General features: G+C 34.5%; 1 protein-coding gene across 4 annotated transcripts in view; it reads left to right on the top strand.

Annotated features, from left to right (window-relative positions):
* Positions 1–25,983, top strand: part of LOC150102738 (ubiquitin ligase substrate adapter ZNRD2-like) — a 77,866-nt gene that overhangs the window by 35,138 nt on the left and 16,745 nt on the right. For 3 of the 4 annotated variants that reach the window (XM_090399175.1, XM_090399174.1, XM_090399173.1), the window contains exons 3-4: positions 14,107–14,194; positions 21,101–21,661. In XM_090399175.1, the coding sequence (XP_090255301.1) occupies positions 14,107–14,194; positions 21,101–21,486 (474 nt within the window). In that variant the 3' untranslated portion in view covers positions 21,487–21,661. Of the gene's footprint in view, positions 1–14,106; positions 14,195–21,100; positions 21,662–25,983 lie in introns of those variants that run through there. The other variant, XR_016548935.1, reaches the window with a different exon arrangement.

Below are 25,983 nucleotides of genomic sequence, written 5' to 3'. Positions count from 1 at the left end.
ACCATTTTTTATATATATTGGATCAGACAACTTGTTCTGAATTTTGATCTAACAATGAGTATTTCTCATTGTAGCTTTAACTAAAGCAATAAGTTTTCATGGAATCTGTAGTTCTTCCATTGCAATAAATAAGTTACATCTATCTATGCTATTCATATGTGGCTCTAAAACTATGAAAAGGAGGTGTTTCAATTCCAAATTCATTACATTTTTCAAGTAATTGGCATATATTAAAAATCCGATCATTTGCAGATCTTCCTTGATGGAATCCACACTGATAATCGGCAATAACATTCTCTACATAGGGATAAAGTCTCTTAAATAGAATGTTAGAGAAAATTTTATAAGCTGTATATAGTAAATCAATTCCTCTATAGTTAGAACATATCATTACATCACCTTTCTTATGGATGGGGCATATGACGCTCAGATTCCATTCGCCTGGAATTGTTTCATTAATCCAGATTTTGTTGATAAGTTGACACAACTGCTTAAAGTATTCTGTACCTGCACTTTTAATTAATTCTGCTTGTATCCTATCCATTCCTGGGGCCTTATTGTTCTTAGGTTTTTTTTAATAGCTGCCTCCACTTCTGCATCTGTTGGTACTGGTTCATCTACTTCTAGATCTTGGCTCTCTTCCATATCATCTAATTGACCAGATATATTTGGATTCAATAATTCATTGAAATGCTCTGCCCATCTTCCTAGTATCATTTCATTTCATTCCCACTCAAAATTATACCCTCCTTATCTCTACATAATGTTGTGTTCTAGGCTGGAAATCCTTCCGACTACTATTTAACTTTTGATAGGAAGATCTACTTTCATTCATACTTCTGAGGTGTTCCAATTCCTTAAGTTCATCCTCATAGTATTTCTTCTTTCTTTTAAATTAAGGGGATATAAAATCCACATTGTTTCAAAACCGAATAAGAAACTCAAAGATTGGAATCAGAGAGTTTCATGCCAAATATAGTAAACTATAAAGTATCGGCGAACACTAGTGTGAGCTAATGCAAGTGATCCTAATACGTAGTACAATACCGGACAACTTGTTGCAAAGGCGGGGAAAGTTCAGATCGCTATTCTTAGGTATTTTCCATAATGTAAAAACACATTTCCTAGGAAATGTATGCTGTTATTACATTATGGAGGGAGGTCACTACCCAGACCAGTTTCAGCCTTTTTTGAGGCTTCATCAGTGAGTAGCTAGACCATAATACCAAAGTGTATAGCGAAAAGAACTTATATACTCTGCTATACAAGTTTCCAAAAAGGTGCAACCATTAAGTTACTTAAATATAAAGAGCTAATAAGCTTCATTTCGGCGATATAAACAATATTTTAAATTAAGGGGATATAAAATCCACATTGTTTCAAAACCGAATATAGTAAACTATAAAGTATCGGCGAACACTAGCGTGAGCTAATGCAAGTGATCCTAGTACGTAGTACAATACCGGACAACTCATTGCAAAGGTGGGGAAAGTTCAGATCGCTATTCTTAGGTATTTTCCATAATGTAAAAACACATTTCCTAGGAAACGTATGCTGTTATTATATTATGGAGGGAGGTCACTACCCAGTCCGGTTTCAGCCTTTTTTGATGCTTCATCAGTGAGTAGCTAGACCATAATACCAAAGTATATAGCAAAAAGAACTTATATACTCTGCTATACGAGTTTCCAAAAAGGTGCAACCATTAAGTTACTTAAATATAAAGAGCTAATAAGCTTCATTTCGGCGACATAAACAATATTTTAAATTAAGGGGATATAAAATACACTAGCGTGAGCTAATGCAAGTGATCCTAGTACGTAGTACAATACCGGATAACTCATTGCAAAGGTGGGGAAAGTTCAGATCGCTATTCTTAGGTATTTTCCATGATGTAAAAACACATTTCCTAGGAAATGTATGTTGTTATTACATTATGGAGGGAGGTGACTACCCAGACCGGTTTCAGCCTTTTTTGAGGCTTCATCAGTGAGTAGCTAGACCATAATACCAAAGTGTATAGCGAAAAGAACTTATATACTCTGCTGTTAGCTCACGCTTGCATTAGCATTGCTTGCATCTTGTATTAGCTCACGCTAGTGTTCGCCGATACTTTATAGTTTACTATATTCGGCATGAAACTCTCTGATTCCAATCTTTGAGTTTCTTATTTGGTTTTGAAACAATGTGGATTTTATATCCCCTTAATTTAAAATATTGTTTATATTGCCGAAATGAAGCTTATTAGCTCTTTATATTTAAGTAACTTAATGGTTGCACCTTTTTGGAAACTCGTATAGCAGAGTATATAAGTTCTTTTCGCTATACACTTTGGTATTATGGTCTAGCTACTCACTGATGAAGCCTCAAAAAAGGCTGAAACTGGTCTGGGTAGTGACCTCCCTCCATAATGTAATAACAGCATACATTTCCTAGGAAATGTGTTTTTACATTATGGAAAATACCTAAGAATAGCAATCTGAACTTTCCCCACCTTTGCAACGAGTTGTCCGGTATTGTACTACGTACTAGGATTACTTACATTAGCTCACACTAGTGTTCGCCGATACTTTATAGTTTACTATATTCGGCATGAAACTCTCTGATTTCAATCTTTGAGTTTCTTATTCGGTTTTGAAACAATGTGGATTTTATATCCCCTTAATTTAAAATATTGTTTATATTGCCGAAATGAAGCTTATTAGCTCTTTATATTTAAGTTTCTTCTTTCTATTTTTATGCACTCTTTTTTTCTTCTTTTCTAGCCAAACAATTATTGACAGAAGAATGTTAAAATAGTTTGGACACATTGAAAGGATGGAAGGAGGACTTCTTAGAATAGTAATAGAAGGTAAAGTTCCTTGAAAAAGAGGAAGAGGTAGGTCATCAATGAGATGGATGGATGGATGATGTGTGTGGAGTGACTGATCTTCAAAGAGTTGAAGCCTCCAGTAAGGCATACAACAGAACTTCATGGCGAGGACTGGTGTGGCACATCACCGAGCATCGCGATGACATATGTCGATGCCCAATGAGCAGATGATAATGATATCAAATTTCACTAATTTAGTCTTAGTGCTTTCTTTAAGTTCTGGATTATACAAATGTTGCATATATGTCTCAAAAAAACAGTATTGAATAACTATAACGATATATGTTATGGAGTTAATGGGTTTGTTAACAAAGAAATATGTTTACACCTGACGATATGTACATCCACAACTATTGTTGGAATTTTGGTTGAATAAAGCATTAACAATGGTAGATTACTTGCTCAAAACAGGCACTATGTCTTTCAAGATAGGTTTCATAGTGCGTGCGAAGGTTCTCTGTCATCTTGGAGAACAAGAGTTGGGACATCTGCTAGACATATCGTTTAATTTTATCCCTTAGTTCATCAAGGTTCCAGGGTCATGGTGGAATACCTACTCCTTCAACATGCCCCAAATGAAGGCATCAAGCAATAGAGAATCAGCAGAACAACTTAAGGGTACAGAAATTCTGTGAAAACCAATGCAAATCCTGGGTGAATAGAACCAACACATTCTTGATGTAGCGTTTGCTATTCAAGGTCACGGTTACATCACCCTCTTCAGTGAAGTAGGGCCCAATTATGCCATGGCCGGAAACCACACTCCATGAGGTGACCTTCTCACTGTGAAGAGATTTCTCTTGGACAAATTCAAGTCTCAAGAAACCAAGAAATCTGTAGGTTCATCTGTTTACGTGACTGCTTAGATGGAAATGCACTTCATCCAAGAACCAGACATTATAGAAGAAGGACGGATTTTCATAGACATTGGCCAGCACATGTGCACAGTATAGTGCAGTGAAATCTGTTGATGTCACTGAAATATTGTCACTGACGGATTACCTCACTGAAAAGTGACGTAATCCATCACTGAAAAGCAGAAGTTCTACTGCTTTTCATTGTTGACTGCATTTCAGAGACTGTAACACTTGTTCCAGTACACAACCATGATTCTCATTTGTGTCAACAGTTTGTGGTCTCCCTGAATGCCCTTTGCATTGCAGCAGAACTCTCCTTTTACATCGGAACCTCTCTTAATCCAATGATGACGACACTATTGCTTGGAGCATGCTTACAGAAATGATGAATGCACTGCTTACAAACATGTTGTAGACTTGGAATATTTGCTCTATCAACTCCGTATGAATGAAAATAAAGCTCAACAATAAGCTTGTTTTCTTCTAACATCAACATCATTGCCACAGCTAAATGTAACATAGACCACGTGCTCTTCTATTAATGTGCATGCATTCGAATGGCATATCTCATACCTCATGTATTGAAGGGGTGTCTAAGTTCAGTATTGTTTTTTGGCACCATATTGTATATTTTCTGCCCTCCCCTCTTTTTTTTATAATGAAAATCTGATTTTTTTTTTTTTTTTTTTTTTTTTTTTTTTTGCTATATATATATATATATATATATATATGAAAGTTATAGATGAAAGAATGATCATTAACTCGGTTAACATACATATTTTTTAAAAATATGTATGTTAACCGAGTACTTATGTAAGGAATAGATATATTGCCTTTGAATCTATTTGTTTCTTCTGAACAACGTCTAGGAGGATTAAGAAGAAATCTTTCAATGAGTCTCTTGGAATATCCATTAACTTTGAAAGAAGTTTTGAGATGGTTTCTTTCTGTAACAAGTTAATTTGGGTCATCCAGAAGAGAACGGGCTCTATGTCCCAAGGTGGAAATTATTCCAAGCTTATGAGGAGGGAAGTGATGGGATTGACTATGCAGATATCTGTTGGTATGTGTGGGCTTTCTATATATCGATATTTTGAGTTTACCAGAAGAGCAGGTCAGTTTGACATCAATAAAAGGCAGGGAATTATCCGTTTCAAGCTCGGCAGTAAATTTAATACTATGATGTCGGCTATTGAGATGTTTGAGGAAAACCACAAGGGAATCATGTCCATGGCTCCAAATAATGAAGACATCATCTACATAGCGTTTCCAAACTTTAGGTGTTAAAATAAAGGAAGAGATAGCCTTGGTTTAGATAACCACACATCAATATTGACAAAGTCGTTATCAACAAATCTTCTTATATACTTTCAGATGAAGAAAAAAGCATTCTTAGTAAAGGTCTAAACTTTATCCCTTCCCCAAAATTTATACCAAAGGAGACACTGCTTACAAAAATTGAAAAAGCTACTTCTTTTCTCCCTCCACAAGATGCAAAACTTCTACGTATTGAATCAATCTTTATTATCAATAACGCAAAACCACCTGCAGATAACATTACTTTAACAGAATGCAAAGCTATTAAAAGTTTAAAAAACAACAGAGATATAATTATCCTTCCTGCAGATAAAGGCAATGCAACAGTCATCCTCAACTCTGAAGATTACCAGAATAAAATGCTTGAATTACTACAAGATGATACCTACTCAATACTCGAGAGAGAGATCCAACTCGTAAACTTCAAAATCGTACAAACAACTTATTAAAAACAACCACTGAATTATTCTGAAATGTTTGCTTATCTCTACGCTCTCTCCATCCGTTAATTCCTCGCATATATGGTGTTCCTAAAATCCATAAAGAGAACACCCCACTACGCCCCATTGTAGAAGGTATCAATTCTCTTACGTACAACCTTTCAAAATATCTTGCCAAATACCTCAAAAGTTTTTCAGGCAAGTCACCATCCTTTATCAAGAACACTACAGAATTTGTAGTGTTCTTGATAAAGAACACTATAAATTATATCCTTGTTATATAATGTTATTAATTATATCCTTGTTATATCCTTGATGTATGTAAGAACTACAAAGTTCTTACATACATCAAGGATATAACAGTTAATGAAGATGAAATCATGGCTAGCTGGGACATAACCTCTCTGTTCACTAATGTCCCAACAGATGAAGTCCTAACATTTTTTTGGATAACTCAAGGACAAGTTATCCAAAAAAAGTGTTAGCCTTGCTTACACATTGCATCAAGTCCGGTTACTTCAGATTTCAAGATACTATATACAAGCAAAATCATGGACTGGCTATGGGTAATCCTTTATCCCCTGTACTCGCAAATATTTACTTAGAGGATTTTGAAACCAAGGCTATCTCTTCCTTTATTTTAACACCTAAAGTTTGGAAACGTCATGTAGATGATGTCTTCATTATTTGGAGCCATGGACATGATTCCCTTATGGTTTTCCTCAAACTCAATAGCCGACATCATAGCATTAAGTTTACTGCCGAGCTTGAAACGGATAATTCCCTGCCTTTTCTTGATGTCAAACTGACCCGCTCTTCTGGTAAACTCAAAATATCGATATATAGAAAGCCCACACATACCAACAGATATCTGCATAGTCAGTCCCATCACTTCCCTCCTCATAAGCTTGGAATAATTTCCACCTTGGGACATAGAGCCCGTTCTCTTCTGGATGACCCAAATTAACTTGTTACAGAAATAAACCATCTCAAAACTTCTTTCAAAGTTAATGGATATTCCAAGAGAATCATTGAAAGATTCCTTCTTAATCCTTCTAGACATCGTTCAGAAGAAACAAATAGATTCAATGGCAATATATCTATTCCTTACATAAGTACAGTCTCACATAAATTAGCAAACGTTTTAAAAAAATACAATATCAGAACCTTGTCATCATCATCTCAAATATTCTGATATTTTATATTGTATATAAAATATTGTGTGATTGTGATATTCCTTATTTTGGGCAGACTGACAAATCTGCTGAATTGCATATGGAAGAACACATGAGGGACATTACTTACAAGAGACAGCGAGCCAGTGTATTATCAAGTCATATCCTTTTCTCGGCTAATCCTACTGATGAAAGCCAAAGTCACAAAGTCTTCTGGGAAAAATCTACTAACATCTTCCATTGCAATGATGAACTAGAGAAAAAAATCGTGGAATCTAGGGAAATCATCTTCAATCCTGTTCATCTAAATAATAACTTGAGCTACAACCTCCCAGATAGTCATTCAGCTGTAATCATGTACTGGCGTTCACGAGATGCTACTAGCACGTACTTTCCCAACAATACAACAAACGAAAGAACTGCTTTAAATACAACCACAACAATTTAATGTCAATTATGTATAGAGACTCTCTATGATGTTCATAGTTTATTTAAGCTTCAGTGTTTTAGTGTTTTTTCTTTTTTCTTTCTTTTATAATGTCACCTGATGAAGGCTGTTACAAGCCGAAACTAGTCGTGTTTTTATATTAAAACCTTTTTACTTAAATCTCGGTTCTAGTCATTCAATTCTTTTTTTTTTTTAAATATATATATATATATATATATATATTTATGTTCTCCCACCCATGAAAGGTTATTTTGTGAAGCTATAGTACCTTTTGTACCATGGGTGGGCTAAGGATTTTTTTTTCTTCTATTTTTATAGATTTTTATAAATATTTCATTTATTTTTTATTGCATAGTCTAGAGACCAAACATGGAACTTTTTCATACCACTTCAAGCCTCCAGTAAGCTGAGAGGTAGTCTCACACTAGGCAATTACATTTATCTTCCACCTAAACACAATCACAAACATCCATGCCCACAGCGGGATCCCAACCCCGCAGCCTGTTGGTGGGTATGCTAACCACTCGCCCAACCAGGCAGGCAAAATGACAGCTAAATAGATAGTAAAATATTTCTTATACCAGCAGTATAACCTTACCTCTTTTCATTTCAAGTACTGTCAGCTAAAAAACAAACTTCATGTACAAAAAAAAATGTATCAATTTGATAATTATCATAATTTTAATTTAATTACATATGTTTTAAAGAACATTACACATTTTTTAATGAGTGCTGAGTGATGTAATTAAGAAATGTTACTTTACATAACAGGTGATGTCAGATTCACATTGAAGTTTATCTCTGAGTCGTCTCTGTATACTAAGTCCTTTAATATTGCATTTTTTTAAATATTATTATTATTATCCAAGCCTCCATGAACACAACAGCTTATGGCCAAAATTTAAAGAAAATATGGGCCAAAAATGGCCACTTTGGAAAAGTATTAGGCCAAAAATATGGCCAAAGATATAAAATGATTGAATTGTGTGAATTAACATACCAACAATTAAGTGTGCATAAATTATGCCTATATATTCGATTACGTATCATCAAAAATACTTTTAATTAAACTTAAAATACTTACAGTGAAACTCAGCTGTTAATTTGACAGCACTTCCTCAAGATATTGAATATCTTGTTCTGCGTTTTCTGCAGTCGAGTTGTAAAGGGTTTTGCTGTTGTGCATTTGTAGTATTTCGGGAGTACATTTAAAGTTTTGGCAGCACATGTTGTTATCACTTAAGAATGAACGGATTCTTACAATTGAATCCAGCAGTTTAATTTGCATCCTGTTTTTGAGTTTAGTTTTGATAGATGTTACATAAGAAAAAATTCGTTCAACTATTGCGTTACTTGCTGGCATGATAAGGCATAATTTGACAGTTCTTTAAAATTATTGTGTTTGGATACTGCTTGCCAAAATTCTCAAGCTTCCTTAGGGATTCCATCTTGTTTGAAGTTTTCTTCTTCATTCCACGCAACAAGGCTAATTTTTCTGTATTGGTCTTCAACTACATCAACATTGTTTATTAGGTGGAAAAATGGCAGATCAGAAAATTTTTCCTTTTCTGTTTGGCTTAGAATAACAGTAGGATTTAAAAGTGACAGACCTTTAAATATATCAGCTGACTCAGGGAGCCGCTTGTTCACTTGATTCAACGATTCTTGAAGCATGGCTTGCCACCTAAATTTCACAGACTTTATTTTATTATTTTCTTGTTCCATATTAGGAGAAGTCCGAAAGCTGATCAAGTACGTCCTAATTTCTTGATCAAATTTAATTCCAAAGTCTACATTTTCTACTATTTTGCATGTTCCATCTTCGTTATACAGCCTTTGATAAAGACTATCTCTGTGTGTGTGTGCGCAGTTCTTTGCCAAGATCGTAAAGATCGACATAGGTTTGCAAAACATTAAGCCTTTCGAACTCTTTAACAGTGGGAGTAGCAAATACAAAGTAAAAATAATTCATCCTATCTTTAACATCTCTTTTATCAACCATGCCTTATACCTTGTATCCTGACCTCCAGATTGTTCACAGCAGGTAAGTAGGCAATTAATTCTTCCCAATTTAGCAGTATATTATTGAAGACTTTACCTCTCACTAACCACCTTGTCTTGGACAATTTCATAAATGGAAGAGGTGCATCTCGTTCCTGGTCATCTTCAACTGCTGAATTCATCACTTTAAAAAGAGCCTTAAAATCTTCTCTTCTGATATTGCTATTTGAAAACCATGAAGGAATTTCAGTCAAAATGAATCCAACATTGGATGGCAGCTTTGAAAATGCATGCTGTATACAAATTGCCAGAGAGTGGCAAATACACTTCATTTGAATACAGTTTGGATTTTTATTTTTGTAATCCTAGTCCACAGGGAATTGTTACTTCCAACCATAGCAGCAGCACCATCACTAGCAAACCCAATACAGTTCTTAAGAGTTTGATTATATGAAGCTAACACTTCTGAAATTTTATTAAATAAAACCTCTGCTGTTGTCTCTACAACAGGTATAAGACCCAAGAAAGCTGAGTGAATTTTATTTGTTTCATTGATGCACAAAAAAATTAAGAACTATGCACAAATACTTTTGTATTGCAATATCTGTAGATTCATCTACTTGTAATATATACTTTTTACCTTCTAAATCATGCTTCAGTTGCTCTTTCAATGAAGCAGCAATTACATTTTCTATAATTGCAATACATTTGGTTCTGTGCAGTTTAATGCACTAAGAACACTATTTTGGCCAAAATAGTGTTCCACCAAGAACACTGTTTTGGCAATGTTTCTTAACTACTTCACCTATATGATCTACAGCACGAATTGAGGAATGACACGTTATTGCAAGGCTAAGTTCTATTTCTGCTTGTTTTTCCTGGTCATTCATGGACGATTTGATAACTTTATCTAGAGTTGTTTGTGATGTACTGGGAGATTTATATTGGTGTTTCTTTGATTTTTCGTGAACACATGTTATAAAGTTTTGGCAGCACGTTAGTTTTGCAATACGTGCAATATGCATGTTGTCCATCATCAGACGATTTCAGCCACAAATATTTTACTTCCCACTCTTTTTTATATTTTCTTCCACCTCTATTATCACTTTTGTACTTAGGCATTTTAAAGGGCTTGAAAAAAACAAAATATCTCAATTCAGAAAATGAAGAAACAAAAAACAAATTATAGATAATAGTACTACAAAATTTGTAGTACACATACTAATCTGGTGTAGCAAACACCAATCTGGTAAAGGGAAAATAGCAAAATTATAAGCAAGATAAAGATCGAGTTTATAAACGATATTAAAAATTATTCATTAATTATACTAAAATCACTTAATTATCATTCTTACGAAATTGAACATATTACTTGCATATTGTCACACTGCGGGTAAAGTTTATGCAAAATATTCCAGTATGAAAGCTTATGAGATAGAATTATCACCAAAGAGCACCAAATGTCTGATATCACGCAATGGAACAACACTTGCAACACAAAGTCTACACCGTAACTAACTAGAGATGATAAAAACAGACATGGACCCAAGCTGGTATGGCTGTTGCGTACATGTTTTATATGAGTACAAAACGAAGCTGCATCGTGTTTGGTGGTATTTATCAACAGAACTGGATCAAGTTTATAGCAACAATAGCGAGCGGGAGCTTTGTGTACTTGTTTTATATAAGTACAGAATGAAGCTCAAGCATGCTTGGTGTTATTGAAATCTTTGTAAAAATGGCCAAATTAGTGGCCACATTTGCATAAATGGCCAAACTGAATTTTTCATGGCCACAGTGTTCAAAAAAGTGCCACATTTTTTAAATTTGGCCATGACATGGCCAATCTGGCAACCTTGCTCCATGGAGTCAAAGATTCATCTAGGATATTCCATATTCAAAATGATTTATAATAGTTTAAAAATAAGTTTTGCTAAACACTATTTCATAATGGAGTTATTTTGCTGGCAATTTTCAGTTGTTTCTGTCTGACAAAAAGTATAATGTGCATTATTATTTTTGCTGATTAATGGACATATATATTTATTATTATTATTATTATTATGGGCTACTTCACGGAGTCCTTAGACTCATTGAGAGAGGCCCTAAACATCATGCCAAGCACTATCCAACATTTGCTTTGAACTCATTCACCACTCTCCAGGCAAAAAATCTAGTTCTAACACCCTTGCTAACTATACTCTTGCTCATTTTCCAAGGATGGCCCCTAGTTCCTCTGCCACCAGATCTTTTCCGAAAAATTTCCTCTGTATTAATCTTGTAAAGACTCTTCAGTAATTTGAATGTCTCAATCATATCATCCCTTTTCCACCTGTAATTTCTGTAACCCACAAATCTTCAACAGATCTGCTACCATCTTGGTCACTTGCCTGTGGACCTTCTCCAGTTCTTCCTCCTCATAAGAAACCCAGGTGACTTCTGTGCACAGTAGTCAAGATGGGGAATAATAACCTGATATCTCTTCTTCTCATCAAAGTATTCTTCAGTAACCAAGTAATTTGATGAGCTGCTTTAGGCACTTTTGCTATGTACCCTCTAAACTTTAACTCCTTATCCACTAGATCTCCCAAATCTCTGGCTTCATCAATTTCCTGGAGTACAACTGGTAATCTTTTCACCTCAAAATACATAACCTTACACTTTGCCACATTAAGCTGATGTCCATTCTCCATTGCCCAGACTGCCAGTTTATCCAGAACATTCTGCAAAATTTTAACATCTGTATTAATATTGCTCTGCCCAATTTTGAATCATCAGCACACAACTGAACAGTTTCTCTCAGATCCTTTCCTATATCATTAATGTACAAATGTAAACTATTTTCCCCTCTTTCCATCCCCTTGGGACTAACTTAGAGTGAAGACTTAGATTAAACAATGTGATCAAGGCACTAACAATTCCCTAGCACCCTCTCATAAAACTTGAGCTGGTATGCCATCTAATTCCATAGCTGTATTCATCAAGGTTCTGTAATATGCTATGCACCTCCATTTCATTTATCTGTTCCCATATAAGTCTTTGCCTCTCTCTCATTACTACATTATCTCCATCTGGATAATATACTCTTGCAGGTGTTCACTGACTAATTCTACTGTTTTGACTGATTCAGTTACCTCCATACTCAGTATTCATCAAAATCATTCTGCCATAAACGTTTTTTCTTATACTTGCAACATATTGAAAGAACAATTTGGGATTATCTTTGGCCTACATTGGTAATTTCCTTTCATACTTTGCTTTTGCCTTTCTTACCACACTAATTACCCTTCTGGCTGTGCTTTGTGCTGCTCTCATATGCCTACTGGTCACTATTCTTCTTGAATTCCCTCCAAATTTTTCTTTTTTTGTAGCTCCAGCTTAATGATAATATTCATCCATTTAACTCCCACTTGATTTACTCTCCTGATTCTAGTATGCAGTCTGCCAATACTTCCCTCAAACACTGTTTTACCACTTCCCATGCACTATCAGCACCCAGCCATTTCAGTTTCATGTGCAGTGGCACTGATCTAAGCAATTTCCCAAGCTTGTTATACTTATCAACCCTATAATTCCACATATATTCTATCTTAACTGAAAATTCCACACATATCACTCTCGCCAATTGGTGGCAACATGGTCATATTGGTTATAAATAAATTCTCTGATGCAATTGCTAGATCTAGCACTCTCAAACTCATAGTATATTCATTCTATCATATGCTGCCTCAGGTAATTATCACTTAGTAGCTGCATAAATTTTATTTCCTTCCTTCCAATCTCCGTTCTCCTAATTGAAATTCCCAATAATAATTACCCATATTCCTCTCATTGAAATTATTTGCTGATGCATACTCTCCCCATTATCGTTTCCATCCCATGGTCTATAGAGGCATCCAACTGTATATTTTGTTCTGCTGGCATCTTATCTCACACCAGATAGCCTCAAATGTGCTATTTTTACTGGCCTGCAGTTGAACTTCTACTCTCTTTGGTTGCAGTTCATCTGCTATTATCATTAATACTCCTCCATTCTTTCCTCTCTATCATCCCTGAGCACACTATACCCTTCACATTTTCTCCCATTAATTATATCATCTTCTGTCAGCCATGTTTCACTAATGCCAATAACCTTTGGCCAGGATGAACTAACCAATTCTCCCCCCCCCCCCCCTGTGTTCTGAATGCTCCTGGCATTTATGTGCATACAGTGCAAAAGTCCATTAAGCCCACTGCTATCCTGATGCTTTATACTAACTATCCCATTCTGGTTTGTTACCTGTGGATACAACTTAGGCATTTTATACACGTTCTTACACTCAACTATTGTCCACACTTCATAGAACTTAGTCTGGCAAAGTGCCAAGAATAGTCAATTCATGCTGAAGGGAAGAAAGAAATAAAGGATGTACGAATTGGTTACCAACATGCGAAATCATGTGTTTTATACGTAAATTTTCCAACTGTTGTACAAGCAAAATAGTTACCACTTTTAAGAACTAGAATTTTCATAAAAGAAAAGCTCATTTTCCGACATATAATAATAAACACTCATCCCATGAAACGCATTGATTGCCCTAATATCGGAATGGATTCTCCTTCTTTTAACATGCACAGAAGTGTTGAAGGGTCTCACATCTGTGAGCGTACAGTGCCCCACTGATATCTACATATCAGTGAGGTAGTCGAATGTAAGAATGCTTCTTCTCTAAAAGCTCAAGTTTCACTTCATTCGATGACACTTTTTCTAGACTCTGAACACCAAATCCATTCAGATGCAAACCATTCTTCTTGTATAATTAATTCTATGAAATAGAATGCTTAGATTTTGATTGCTTGTGCTAAGACAAGGATTACTTTGACCATATCTCTTCATTTTTATTATTACATCAAAAAAGTTGAAATGTGCAAGCTACTTCAATTAGATAAATCATTGATGATTAAGTATTTTGATATATATATATATATTTTTTTTTTTTCTTTTTTTTCCCCTCAGACAATTCTTTTACAAGATAAGCAGAATCAGTTGTACTGTGTTGCTTGTTCCGAAGTAGATCCTGTTGAACATGCCAAAGATAATCCAGGTTAGTTTAGACTGTTAAAAAGTGTTGGTAAGACTTGTAGTATATTTTGGATTAGAAAAAGTTCATGTATATATTATTATTAAAAAATTAGTGCTGAAAAGCACATTTAATGCAGCATCAATGTATTAAAACTGTAATTCCATTTCTTTTCCTTGCAAAGGAGATGCCAATTTTTGGAAATCACTAGGCAAGTGATCTCCATCTTTTGTCATTACTGCAGTTCATTACATCTATGTAGCATGAGAGATGAAAGGTAGTTTTTCTAATCCTAACTTGTATTTATTTGTATGCTCTTGTGTATGTTCTGTGGATAATTTTGCTGAGTTTCTTGTATAAGGGGGGAAAATTCTACTTACCTATGTGAAAAATTGACTAACCCTATGGTCAATTTCTGGATTAAAAAAAATTCCTCTGGTTAGTGACCAGAATCAAATCTTATTCTACTGTAGATGTCGAATCATAGAAGTAAAATGAGGTTTAATTGTGAAGAATAGGAACATAAATAGACATAAGTAATGCAGTAATAATAAACACAAGACTTGCATGAGAGATTTTTTATTGCATAAAATTTTCACCCAAGTATCGAAGGGCATTAACAAAGTCCAGATTGATCCCACTCAATCTGGACTTGTTAAACATGCCTTCTCAACCAAACATCAGATCCTTTTATTTTAGAAATATGATATAAAGAAAGTTGTGAAACCTTACTTCATTGCCCCAGTTTGAATATAAATGATAAAAGTTTTCTCACATATGGGAAATTGTTGTTCTTCATACATCCTGCCATTAGACAATATATATATATGTGTGTGTGCGCGCGCGCATGATATGTTTAAAAAAATAATTGTTTTTGACCAAAGAAATATTTGACACCATACCACTCAGTCATTTATGTGTAGCTCACACATTCTCATTCTTAAAATGTTTTGTTTTGTTACTTTTGCTTGTGTAATTTGAATTTTACACTGATGACATAAATCTTTTTTAAATTAACACAATAATGAAGTTATGCAAGCCCTTCACAAATTAGCTGTATGTTAATTTTAAATGATTGAACAAGAGGTATATGGAAAAATGCGCTAACTTGGCATTAATAGGGCTGTGGACTTAATAATATATCACCATGTATTTTGAAGGAATGTGCAAGGGAGTTGACATGTTTGTTTATTATGAGTCATACATTGGATCAAGTTCCAAAGGAGTGGAATTAAAGCAAGATTGTACCACTCATTAGAGGTGACAGAACTCAAGCATAAAATTATAGGCCAATCTAAGTGTCAGGTGTAGTGGTCAAAGTGTTGGAGAAGGTGATGAGAACCAGGATCCAGAATTGGATTGATAACAGTGGCATTATCTTTGATGGACAGCACAGATTTGCTAAAAGGAGGTCACATTTTAATAATCTACTTATTACAATAAGGTGACAGCTGCATTGGATGAGGAAGATGAATACACAGTTGTATACTTAGATTTTACAAAGGCTTTAGATATTTTACCATAAGTTGATAGTTAAAGTAGAGTGGATGGGGTTGGATATTAGACTAGTATATTGGATTGGAGATTGACTATCTGATAGATGTCAGCAAGTTGTGTATAGGGGGGAACAATATCCTAGAAAAAGAAAGTCATTAGTGATGTGCCTCAGGGGTCTGTTTTAGGACCATTGCTGTTTAACCCGGATGTTAATAATATTGGGGAAGACTTGAATGGGGATATTCAGTTGTTTGCAGATGATGCAAAGTTGGAACAAACTATAAAGAGTAAAGCAGATGTGGCCTTACAAGAAGACATGAATAGGGAAGGAAGTGGGGAATGCCAGTTCAATGTTGCGAAATGTAAGGTTTTAAAATTTGGAAAACAAAGATGGGATGTAGAATTTACTCTTGGTGAGATATATTGTTGAAGGTGGAGGAAATAAGAGATCTTGAGGTAATGGTGGATAAGGATCTAAAATTTAAAGGACACATTGCCAAAATTGTGAGACCAACACAAAATGAATTCTGGCAATGATGTGGAAGACACGACTTGTAGAAGTAAGAAGATTTTTGTTCTGTAGGCTATGTATGGGCTACTGTGTACAGATTTGGGCATCTAGTTTTCAAAAGGATGAAGTGCTATTGGAAAGAGTCCAGAGATGATTGACTAGAGTAATTTCTGATCTCTGGAATGTTGAATATGAAGAAAGGTTCAGATGGTGGTCTCACACCAGGTGATAGAATTCATCTCCCACCTAAAGTCTTGTGGATAGGAGGAAGACTGGTGAGATGATAGACATACAAGTTGATAAGGGGTTCTTGTAGGATTAATGTTGAAGAGGGTTTTTTGTAAAATTGTGGGAGATGGGGGAAGAACAAGAGGTCATCCCTGGAAACTGTATAAGCAGGGCATGAGCAAGAGAATATAAAGGAAGTTTTTTACATAGAGAGTTGTGAATGATTGGAATGTATGGCCTGAGAGTGTGGTGTCTACAGAGAATTTGAATGTATTTAAGGCATGGTATGATGTATGACAAAGGACCTCCTGACTCCATGTGGTGTTAGGATAATTTTTAGAATTAATTTTATATATTTTTTGTATTTTTAATTTATTTTTTACATAGCCCAGAAGCCCTGCTCTAAAAAACCAAACATGAAACTTTTTCAAGCCACTAGTAAGGGGGATGAAAGTAGTCTCACACACCGGGTGATAGAATTCATCTCCCACTTAAAGACAATCAAACATCCATGTCGGGATTTGAACCCACAACCTGCTGGTTGGAGAGCGAGTGTTCTACAAAAAGAGAATAAAAACTTCAAAAACAACACATAAGTCCACAGTAATAACTTTAATTAATAAATAATGTAGATATTTCGTACTAAAAATAATAGTACAACTTCAGTGTTACAAACAGATAGGAATAGAATACAAGTGAATAGACTTGTATTCTATTCCTATCTGTTTGTAACACTGATGTACTATTATTTTTAGTACGAAATATCTACCTTATTTATTAATTAGTTATTACTGTGGACTTACGTGTTTTTAATAATTATACTATGCCACAGGTCCCTCTAAAAATAAGATGTCTATGTGCTATGAAAAAACACAAGCTGAGAAAGGACTTTAAAAGATGTAAATAGGCAGCATGGAAATGCAGCAAATGTAATGTGTACTTTTGTGTAGAATGCTTTTTCCTAAAACATACATCAATAAAAAAATTGCTAATATAAAAAGTTATGTGAAAACTTGAAAAATAGTTCATAAGGGTAAAGCATTTTTCTTGACTTGTCAGGCTTAAGTGTAAAATTTAGGTAAAAGTAAATAGAAAAACGAAATTTATTGACTTCTATTCATTTGATCCACGTTTTTAGAATTAAATTGTTAATTTTAATTGTAACAATAAGATCATCAACAAGGAAGATTTTCACGAACCAACTGCAGGGTTTTGCCCAGGGAGCCACCCATCACATAACATGTATGTTACAGCATAGCAGCGTGAGTTGCCTGCACACCACACATCTCCCAAGGTAAAGAGATGTGTGAGTTATATATGCTTCACGACACCCCTGGCTCAAAACTAGCATGAGTTAAATACAACTCACATGGCAATTAATGTGTTAAGTTTCCACTGGAGTATTGTTTCACATGTTACTATATAAAGATGTATTTGATTTCTCTAGCATGTGGCAACCATTTCAGTGATCAACCGATTGTTGCATTTACCTTGTATAGAGTGTTTCAAAAGGAGGTATACAACTTTGAATGACAATAGAAGATAAATAGTGATAGTTGAACAATTTTTTTTACTGTACAAATGTAGCATAACACTTGAAGTTGCAACATAGACAGTTAAGTTCAATATGACTACCTCCAGTAATTCTGCAGACGTCCCATCTGTAATCAATTTCCTGCCACACGTGGCAGAGCATATCTGGCATAACTTCAGCACTGGAACCAGTAATTCTTGAATGCAGCTCATCCAATTCAGCTGGTAGTGGTGGTACAAACAATCGATCTTTTGCAAAGCCCCACAAAAAAATGTAATGGTGTAAGGTTGGGAGAATATGGTGACTGTGCTACAGATGTTTCTGTACCAATCCATCTAAATGGAAAATGAGTGTCAAGGTATGACCTTACATCTGTCAGGTAATGAGGTGGTGTTCCATCTTGCTGGAAATGTAAGCGTCCATCATGGTCATCGTCATCTAATTGTGGTATTAGGTACCCTTGTAGCATGTCCAGAGTCTAACGTTAGTTTTTCAGTCTGATGTTACTGGTGGCGTAAACACCACCAGTAACATTAGACTCTGAAAAAAAGAAGGGTCATCATACACTTGCTTATGGCACAAAAAATGTTAGGCTTGGGGGTGCTGCGAACATGTTCTATGATGGCGTGAAGATTTTTGCTTCCTCAAATTCTGCAGTTACAGGGTGTTCGGGATAAATTTGACAGTTTCGTAAGGAAAAAGAAAATCTTCTTTGTATCTATTAAATTTAATGAATTGACAAAAAAACATTACAGGCAGAGTTAATTACAATACTATCAACAAGATTTACTCAAAATAACCACCATTAGCATCGATCACAGCTTCAATTCTGCTTCGGAACCTCGAACAAGCTGATGCTACAGTCTCCCTGGGAAGGGCCGCAAAAACTGTTTTAATTTTATCCATTAACTGGGCTTTTGTATTACTGGAAGTGCGATTGGTGTCTTTTTCAACTGCGCCCCATACAAAATAATCCATGGGGTTAAGGTCTGGGGAGTTTGGAGGCCAAACATTTGGACTGGTGAAGTCGTAGAAATTTTCAGACAACCATTTTTGACTTTTCCCAGAGGTGTGGCAAGGGGCCGAATCCTGCTGCCATACATACGGCCTACCATTGGCTACCCTTGTTATCCAGGGCTTGACTACAGTTAGCAACTCCACGAACAAAGCCCGAATTCCAATGCCAGGGTTCTTCAACACCTGTTCCTGCAGATTTGCGAGGAATTCTGCTGTACGAACACAATCAGATCGTCTGCTAGGGATCTTTCTTCTTGCTACATCCTCGTAGTCACCATTGCAAGTCTCTAGTTCATGCCTGATTGTTTTTACTGTATTCAGGGAGCATTGGGCAGCAGTCGTAATATCCTTATTTTGATGGCGGGCACGAATCATCATGATACAAGTTATTCTCTTCCATGATTCAGGTGGGTTCCAGCTATCCATCCTTTCTGACATCTTGTATATGAATGAAGAAGGGTCCAAACTTTTAAATGAAGAGAAGTGTGTGTTAATACATGTAACTTACGGAAAAATATAATTAATTATAAATATGTCAAATTTATCCCGAACACCCTGTATGAGTGTTTACTTGCCCATTTACGTGAGAAATGCACTCATAACTGAAAACAATTGTCCAAATAGCCCTGATTTTGTTCTATCCTACTGATCGTTTCTGTCTATACAGAAATAATGTGCATCTTCTTGTCTTTCTTCAAAGCTAGATGAGGGTAAATTTGTAGGACCTTAAATGTAGATGTTTTTGTAAAACATGCCACACACACACACACACATGGAATTCCAGTTTGATGCCCATCTGGTTGACTTTCCAGGGCTTCTCTGAAAATTTCCCCAAATTTCTTCCACAACAGCATTGGCAGGATATGGCCTTCCCATTGACCTTGGATGATGCACAGAACAGCCTGTTTCCACAAAATTCTTGTGCCATGTATAGATCATTTGCCTACTAGGAAGTTCTTTGCCGTATTGTGTGCAGAAATTCCTCTGAACTTATGTTGCAGACTTCGTTTTCTCAAACCAAAACACATGACATGCTCACTCTGCACCATCGAAAGTTGCCATTTTCAAATGGTGTGACATATCATGCCATCTAGTGTTGTCATTTGGTAATAAAGTTATGTGACCAAAAATTTGTGTTTCACTACATTATGACACTCACTCAGCTTTTGTATGTCTTTTGAGTTATTTTCTGTACTCCTGCAAAGCTGTATACATCCTTTTTGAAACACCCTGTATTTCTGTCGTTTTGAATTACGTATTGTTAAAGGACACACTGATAATTTACTGTTAATTTCAGTATGAAATATATATGCAAGGTTTTTGCTGTTTTTATTAGTTTTTCAGTTGCTTAGGCAAAATAAATGTGGAAATCAGTGTTAGCTGGTATGGTGAGGATTGAACAAATTTATTTGTATGCAATAATAATTATTATTATTATATGACACCTCCAGGGAGTCCAAAGACTCATTGAGGGAGGGCACCTACTCTACAACTCCACCACTCAATCCACCAACAACAAGGAACCGCAACTACACCAACACCATCTACTGCCACCACTAGTATTTTCACAGACAATCAAAACATCCATGCCTATGGTGGGATTCGAACCTGCAGCCATTAAATAAAACCAAAATTAGCCCAAGCACTATACATGACAGTATTTGAGTCAGTTTTGACTTATGGATCTAAAAGATGGGTTAAAAATAAAACAGTGAATGAAAGACTAGAGACCACACAGATACGAGAATCCTGAGAAAAATTGGCAGTGTGAACATATGACATCAGTCCTATGAAAAATAAAATTATTTGAAAGTGCCTTGACACTTAGTAATTAAGAATAAGTGGGCAGAGCTAAGTAACCTGTGTTTAAGTAACCATAGCAGAGCTGTGGTTACTTAAACATAAGGGAACAAAAAATAAGGTGAGGGAATGTGTTTGAGGCCAGGATTGAAGGAGAAAGATCTGTAGCTTGACCAATTTGTAGCTAACCTAACCAGTACGCTCCTTGAGAACATACATCAAGAATTGGATGATGGTATTTATTGTTAAGTTAAATTCATTAATTTTTTTTTCAATTTTTATTTTGAGGTATTTGGTTACAGTGGACATTAAATTCAGAGTATTCATTTTACTTTTTGATTAGCTGTGAGTGATGCTGCTGCTAGAAGACAAGTGGAAGAAGCACAGTATAACTTACAAGAAGGAAATGAACTTTCACATCGAGGAATTTCTTCAAGAGTTTCCTCGACCACGCAGGGTAAGCAGGTTGCTACAGCTAGTGTTCCTACTACTTCTCAAGCATTAGGCTTTTGCAAGAACAGCACACATTCAGAGGATTTGTGTAATTCTCATTTTGTTACATCAACTGATGCGATTAAGGAAAAGATGATATGGGCTTCCAAACAGTTACAAGCATCTCAGGACGTTGATTACCTTATAAAGTTGTGCACATTGTTAAAAACATGTGCTGAAACACTTGAATCATTAAGGCATGCTCAAAATAGTTTGTCACATAATACATCAGTGTAGTTTTCTACAATGTGTTGTACATCATTGATAATCATCGACATGAATTTCATGTAAGTTACACTAATTTCACTAAAATCGTGTCCTTAATTAAATGCAAGATGTCTGTATTATGCTATGTAATTATAATGGTATTTTTTTTTTTTAAAGCCAGTAGATAGTAAAGAAATTTACTCAATTTGTTCCTTTCTGATGGCTCAATCTCAAAGGGGGTTGGAGGAACATTTATTTTTAATAAAAGCAGTTTTTTTTTTTAAATTTATTATTTATTTTTTAGCACGTTCATAAGTAGTGATGTGTATGTCCATTAGTATATCAGTGCATATATACAAATATAATATAGAATGATCTTTCAGTTTTCCAGTCCTCAAACTACAACATGTTAAGTGTTCTTGAATGAGTTAGATAATGCTCTTTCAGGAGTGCTGATTGCTGACTTTATTTAATGAAAACTATAGTTAACTGACTAGCAAACGAATTTCTCAGCATGACTAGATAGGTGAAAGATTATAGTTGTTGCATTTTTTGTAGTTAAAAACAAGTCATAGTTACTTTTAATACTTAAACCACAAGTTATAGTTACAAAAAACATCAATAATTAAAGGTGTTTAAGACATTGATTGTAAAACCTATGTTTCCTAAGTAGTTGTGTTAAATTTTATGCACATTACTGAATTTGCCTCTACATGAACTGCAGATTCCTTTTTTGAAGAAAGATTAAAATTAACAGCATATTATTTATGTTGGAGATAGTTCCATCTAATATTTTTAACTGGTCGTTCTGAAAACAGTGACTGCATTTCTTCAGTGCAGTTTTATGTAAGAAAAAATTAAGTGGTTGTAATCAAATCTCCCAACCACTAATTACATGCTTTTCATTGTATGATGTTGTCCATTGAACATTGATATGTAAATAAAACAAAAAAAATTAAATTTATTTCTATTCATGCATTTATCCAGATTTGAAGAATAACTGAAATAATCTTTACTAGACATAAGTTAACAAATATCCCGAGGAAGACAAAGATCTGGGTGGATTCAGTCAGAAGAACATTAAAAGACTGAAATATGATATTTAACAATATTGGAGCGCTGAAAAGTAATAGACCAATTTGGAGGAAACTCATTGATAGGAGATTAGTAATAATGTAAATTTAATCGTATAGTATTGTCATAGTAGTCGGTACACTCTCTGAAAGTACATTAGGAATTATGTATGTTTTCTTTTTATCATAAACATTAGAAACTTCCAAATAATGAAGATGTCAGTGCTCAACAAATCATAGAAATTTGTCTTCTAGAAGAAACACATTTATTTACATAGGTTGTGCAGTCAAAAAAAAAAAAAAAAAAAAGATTTTGAATAAATAGTTGAATAAAAATAAATAAATAAAAAATCTAAGAGGTCGAATGTGTTCTAGTGAAATGAGTATTTTTTCCTCTTATGAAACCACAGTTAACTTAATCATAATTTCAATCTGTTTCAGGATACAACTAAAATGTTATCGACTATTATGCACATTTATCAAACTCTAAAAAAAAAAAAAAAATAATTAAAAAAAATCAGTAGTCAAATCACTGACTTTATTTTTTTTGCACTTGTAGATGCATGTAATAATTTAATGTTTGTAAATGACGTAAAACACTGATTTAAGTCAGTTATGCAAATGACAAATTTAGAGTATTTTTTGCAAACAAAAAGTTATTCTGAATAGCTTGGATTTAAGCGAATACATCAACCAGTTTGGTCATCAATCTACACCATTAAAAGTTTTTTCCATTTTGGCAATAAGACTGTCATGTTTATGGATAATTGTAGTATTAACTAGTGTAGTAACATTTTTCCTCTATCTTTGTTTTTAACAACTGTAAAAAAAAAAGTAGTGCAAGGTAAGTTTAGCCTGTGGCCTATCTCAGTGTTTGATATACCATTCACTAAATATAAGCATGTAATATAATGCGATTACATGTCTTCTTTTCATTGGAAGCAACAGTACATCCTTGCTTTGATTATCTTGCCATTATTAACAATAAAATAATTCTAAACAGCTTCATAAACAAACAGTTTGTAAAACTGTGCATGGGTTGATTCACAGGAGAGTTATGTAGTAAAACTGTTGCATCAGCAAACGCAGCATCATATAAATGGGCATTGGTCATATTTGAAAAGTGTTGTATGAGCAGATCGTCATAAAACAAAGCATCATAAAGCAGGATTTTACTGTACAACACAGTTTCAGTATAATGCAGTCTACAAATTGCAGTAAACCTTGTTCAGCATGGTACTTATACAATGTGGTTTTGATATATTTTTCACCATGCGACTTAAAAATCAAATTTTATCTTCATTAAATTTGTGTCTGCCCGTATCACGCATATAGTTATAAGTAGCGACTTCATATTAGGGGAAATACTATTTAGCATGCATGTACTTTTTTTTTTGTGTGTGTGTAGCATCAATTGTTTACCATATAAAGTGTTTATTGTTGAAAATTGTCTTCATTTTCTGCCAGGAAAGCACATTAAAAATCATAAGTGTGTTAATCAAAAGCTATGCACTTGATTTTCTGGTGAGTTACTTACATAATTAATATGTAATGCTCTTTTTTATGTAAAAAATTTATTTTTAAAGTAATGGCCACTAAAACTGCAACGAAAGAGGAAAAAACCAACATTGAAAAGAAAATTCATTTCTTTTCAATTAAAATCTTGGATCGTTTGAAAAATGGAGAAAACCAGGATTTGTTGCAAGGACTTTGAATTTAAATGAATCAACAATTTGAACAATCAAACAAAATGAACATAAAATCCAAGAAAGTGTTATTGCTTGGTCAACAGTAAGTGCAAAGCACGTGTATGTGATATTCTAATGGAAAAATCTCTAATGATTTGGATAGAAGATTGCACTCAAAATAAAATTCCCTTGGATGGAAATCTTATTAAACAAAAAGCTCTCAAAGTTTATGAATATTTAAAAGAACTTGATCAAGATTCTACAGAAAAAAGCTCTCGGCATGGATTTTGTGCCATGCCAGTAAGGGTTGGTTCAAAAACTTTGAAAAGTGGTTTTCTTTGTTTGGATAATCTTAAAATCCAGGTCCAGGAGAAATTTTAAATATCATTGAAGGTGGTGGTTATAGTTCAATGCAGATGAATCCAGGTTATACTGGAAAAACATGCCAAAACGCACCTATATTTTGAAAAATGAAAGATCAGTTCCTGGATTCAGTTTCCAAAAATAACATTACTCTGTTTTGTAGTAATGCATCAGGTGATTACATGACAAAAACCAATGTTTATTAACTGATCCTCATATGAAAGGGCTCAACAAGTCCACCCTACCTGCTTATTGATGGGCCAACAGAAAGGCCTGCCAATGGGTTACAGCTAGCATTCTTGAAAATTGGTTTTTCAAATGTTTTGTACCCAGTGTAGAAAGTTACACAAAGAAAAAGAATATCAACTTCAAAATTCTACTAATTTTAGATAATGCACCAGGCCACCCAACAAATTTAAGCCATCCAAATATTAAAATAACTTTTTTTCCACCTAATACTACTTTCACTTATTCAACCACTCTCGGCCAAGGAATAATATGAAAATTTAAGTAATATTATATTCGTCGAACATTCCAATTAATTTTGGAAAAAACGGAATCTAATCCAAGCATGACACTGCCTCAAGCATGGAAAGAGTTTTCAATATTGAATTGTGTGAAAATTATTTCTCTGTCCATTAAAGAATTACCACCCTCTACACTGAATGCTTGCTGGAAAAAAATATGGCCTGAAGCAGTTCTGGTACAAAATTGTGTATCTCCAGTGGATGCTGAGCTAAGTCGTATAATAACGTCACACACATTTTTAGTGGAGAGGACTTTTGCAATATGGTTGAAAACGAAATTAGCGAATTAATTGATGGGAAACAGATTTAAATGAGGAGGAACTGGTACAATTAATACATGACGTTGAATCAAATGGCGGGGAAAGTTCTGCTGAAGATTCTGATTGTGATGATTCCATTAAGGAATTCAGTTTAAAGAAATTAGCAGAAGGATTGGACTTGGCAAGAAAGCTAGGAAGTTATTTTACGGAATGATGATCTCTCAATGGAGCACTCTGGAAAATTCAGGATACAATTGGATATTTGTTTAGCTCCATATTATTAACTTAATAAAAATAAACTGCAGCATCATAAGCAAGGTCTTATTACTGACTTCTTAATAACTAAACCAGCTGAAGTATGCAATGAGAATTATACAAACGATGTCCAAGTGATGACGTCCAGCCACTCGTAAATAAAGAACATCTACAAAATGTTATATTTGAAGACTGTAATGACGATTAAAATGTGCACTGTATTTTATTTTGCCTAAATATTTATGCATTATGTGCACTGAAGTCTACATACAATTTGTAATTTTTATAATTTTATATTATGCATTTGTTTCATAGTTTATGTTTTCTTAACTTACATGAATTACCTGAATTAAATAAAAAT

This window comes from Typopeltis vanoorti, chromosome 10, assembly GCF_054136105.1.
Source record: "Typopeltis vanoorti isolate ZY-2024b chromosome 10, IOZ_Tvanoo_1.0, whole genome shotgun sequence".
NCBI lineage: Eukaryota > Metazoa > Arthropoda > Arachnida > Uropygi > Thelyphonidae > Typopeltis > Typopeltis vanoorti.
The sequence above is the reverse complement of the archived record's forward strand: the minus strand, read 5'-3'. Positions and strand labels throughout refer to the sequence as shown.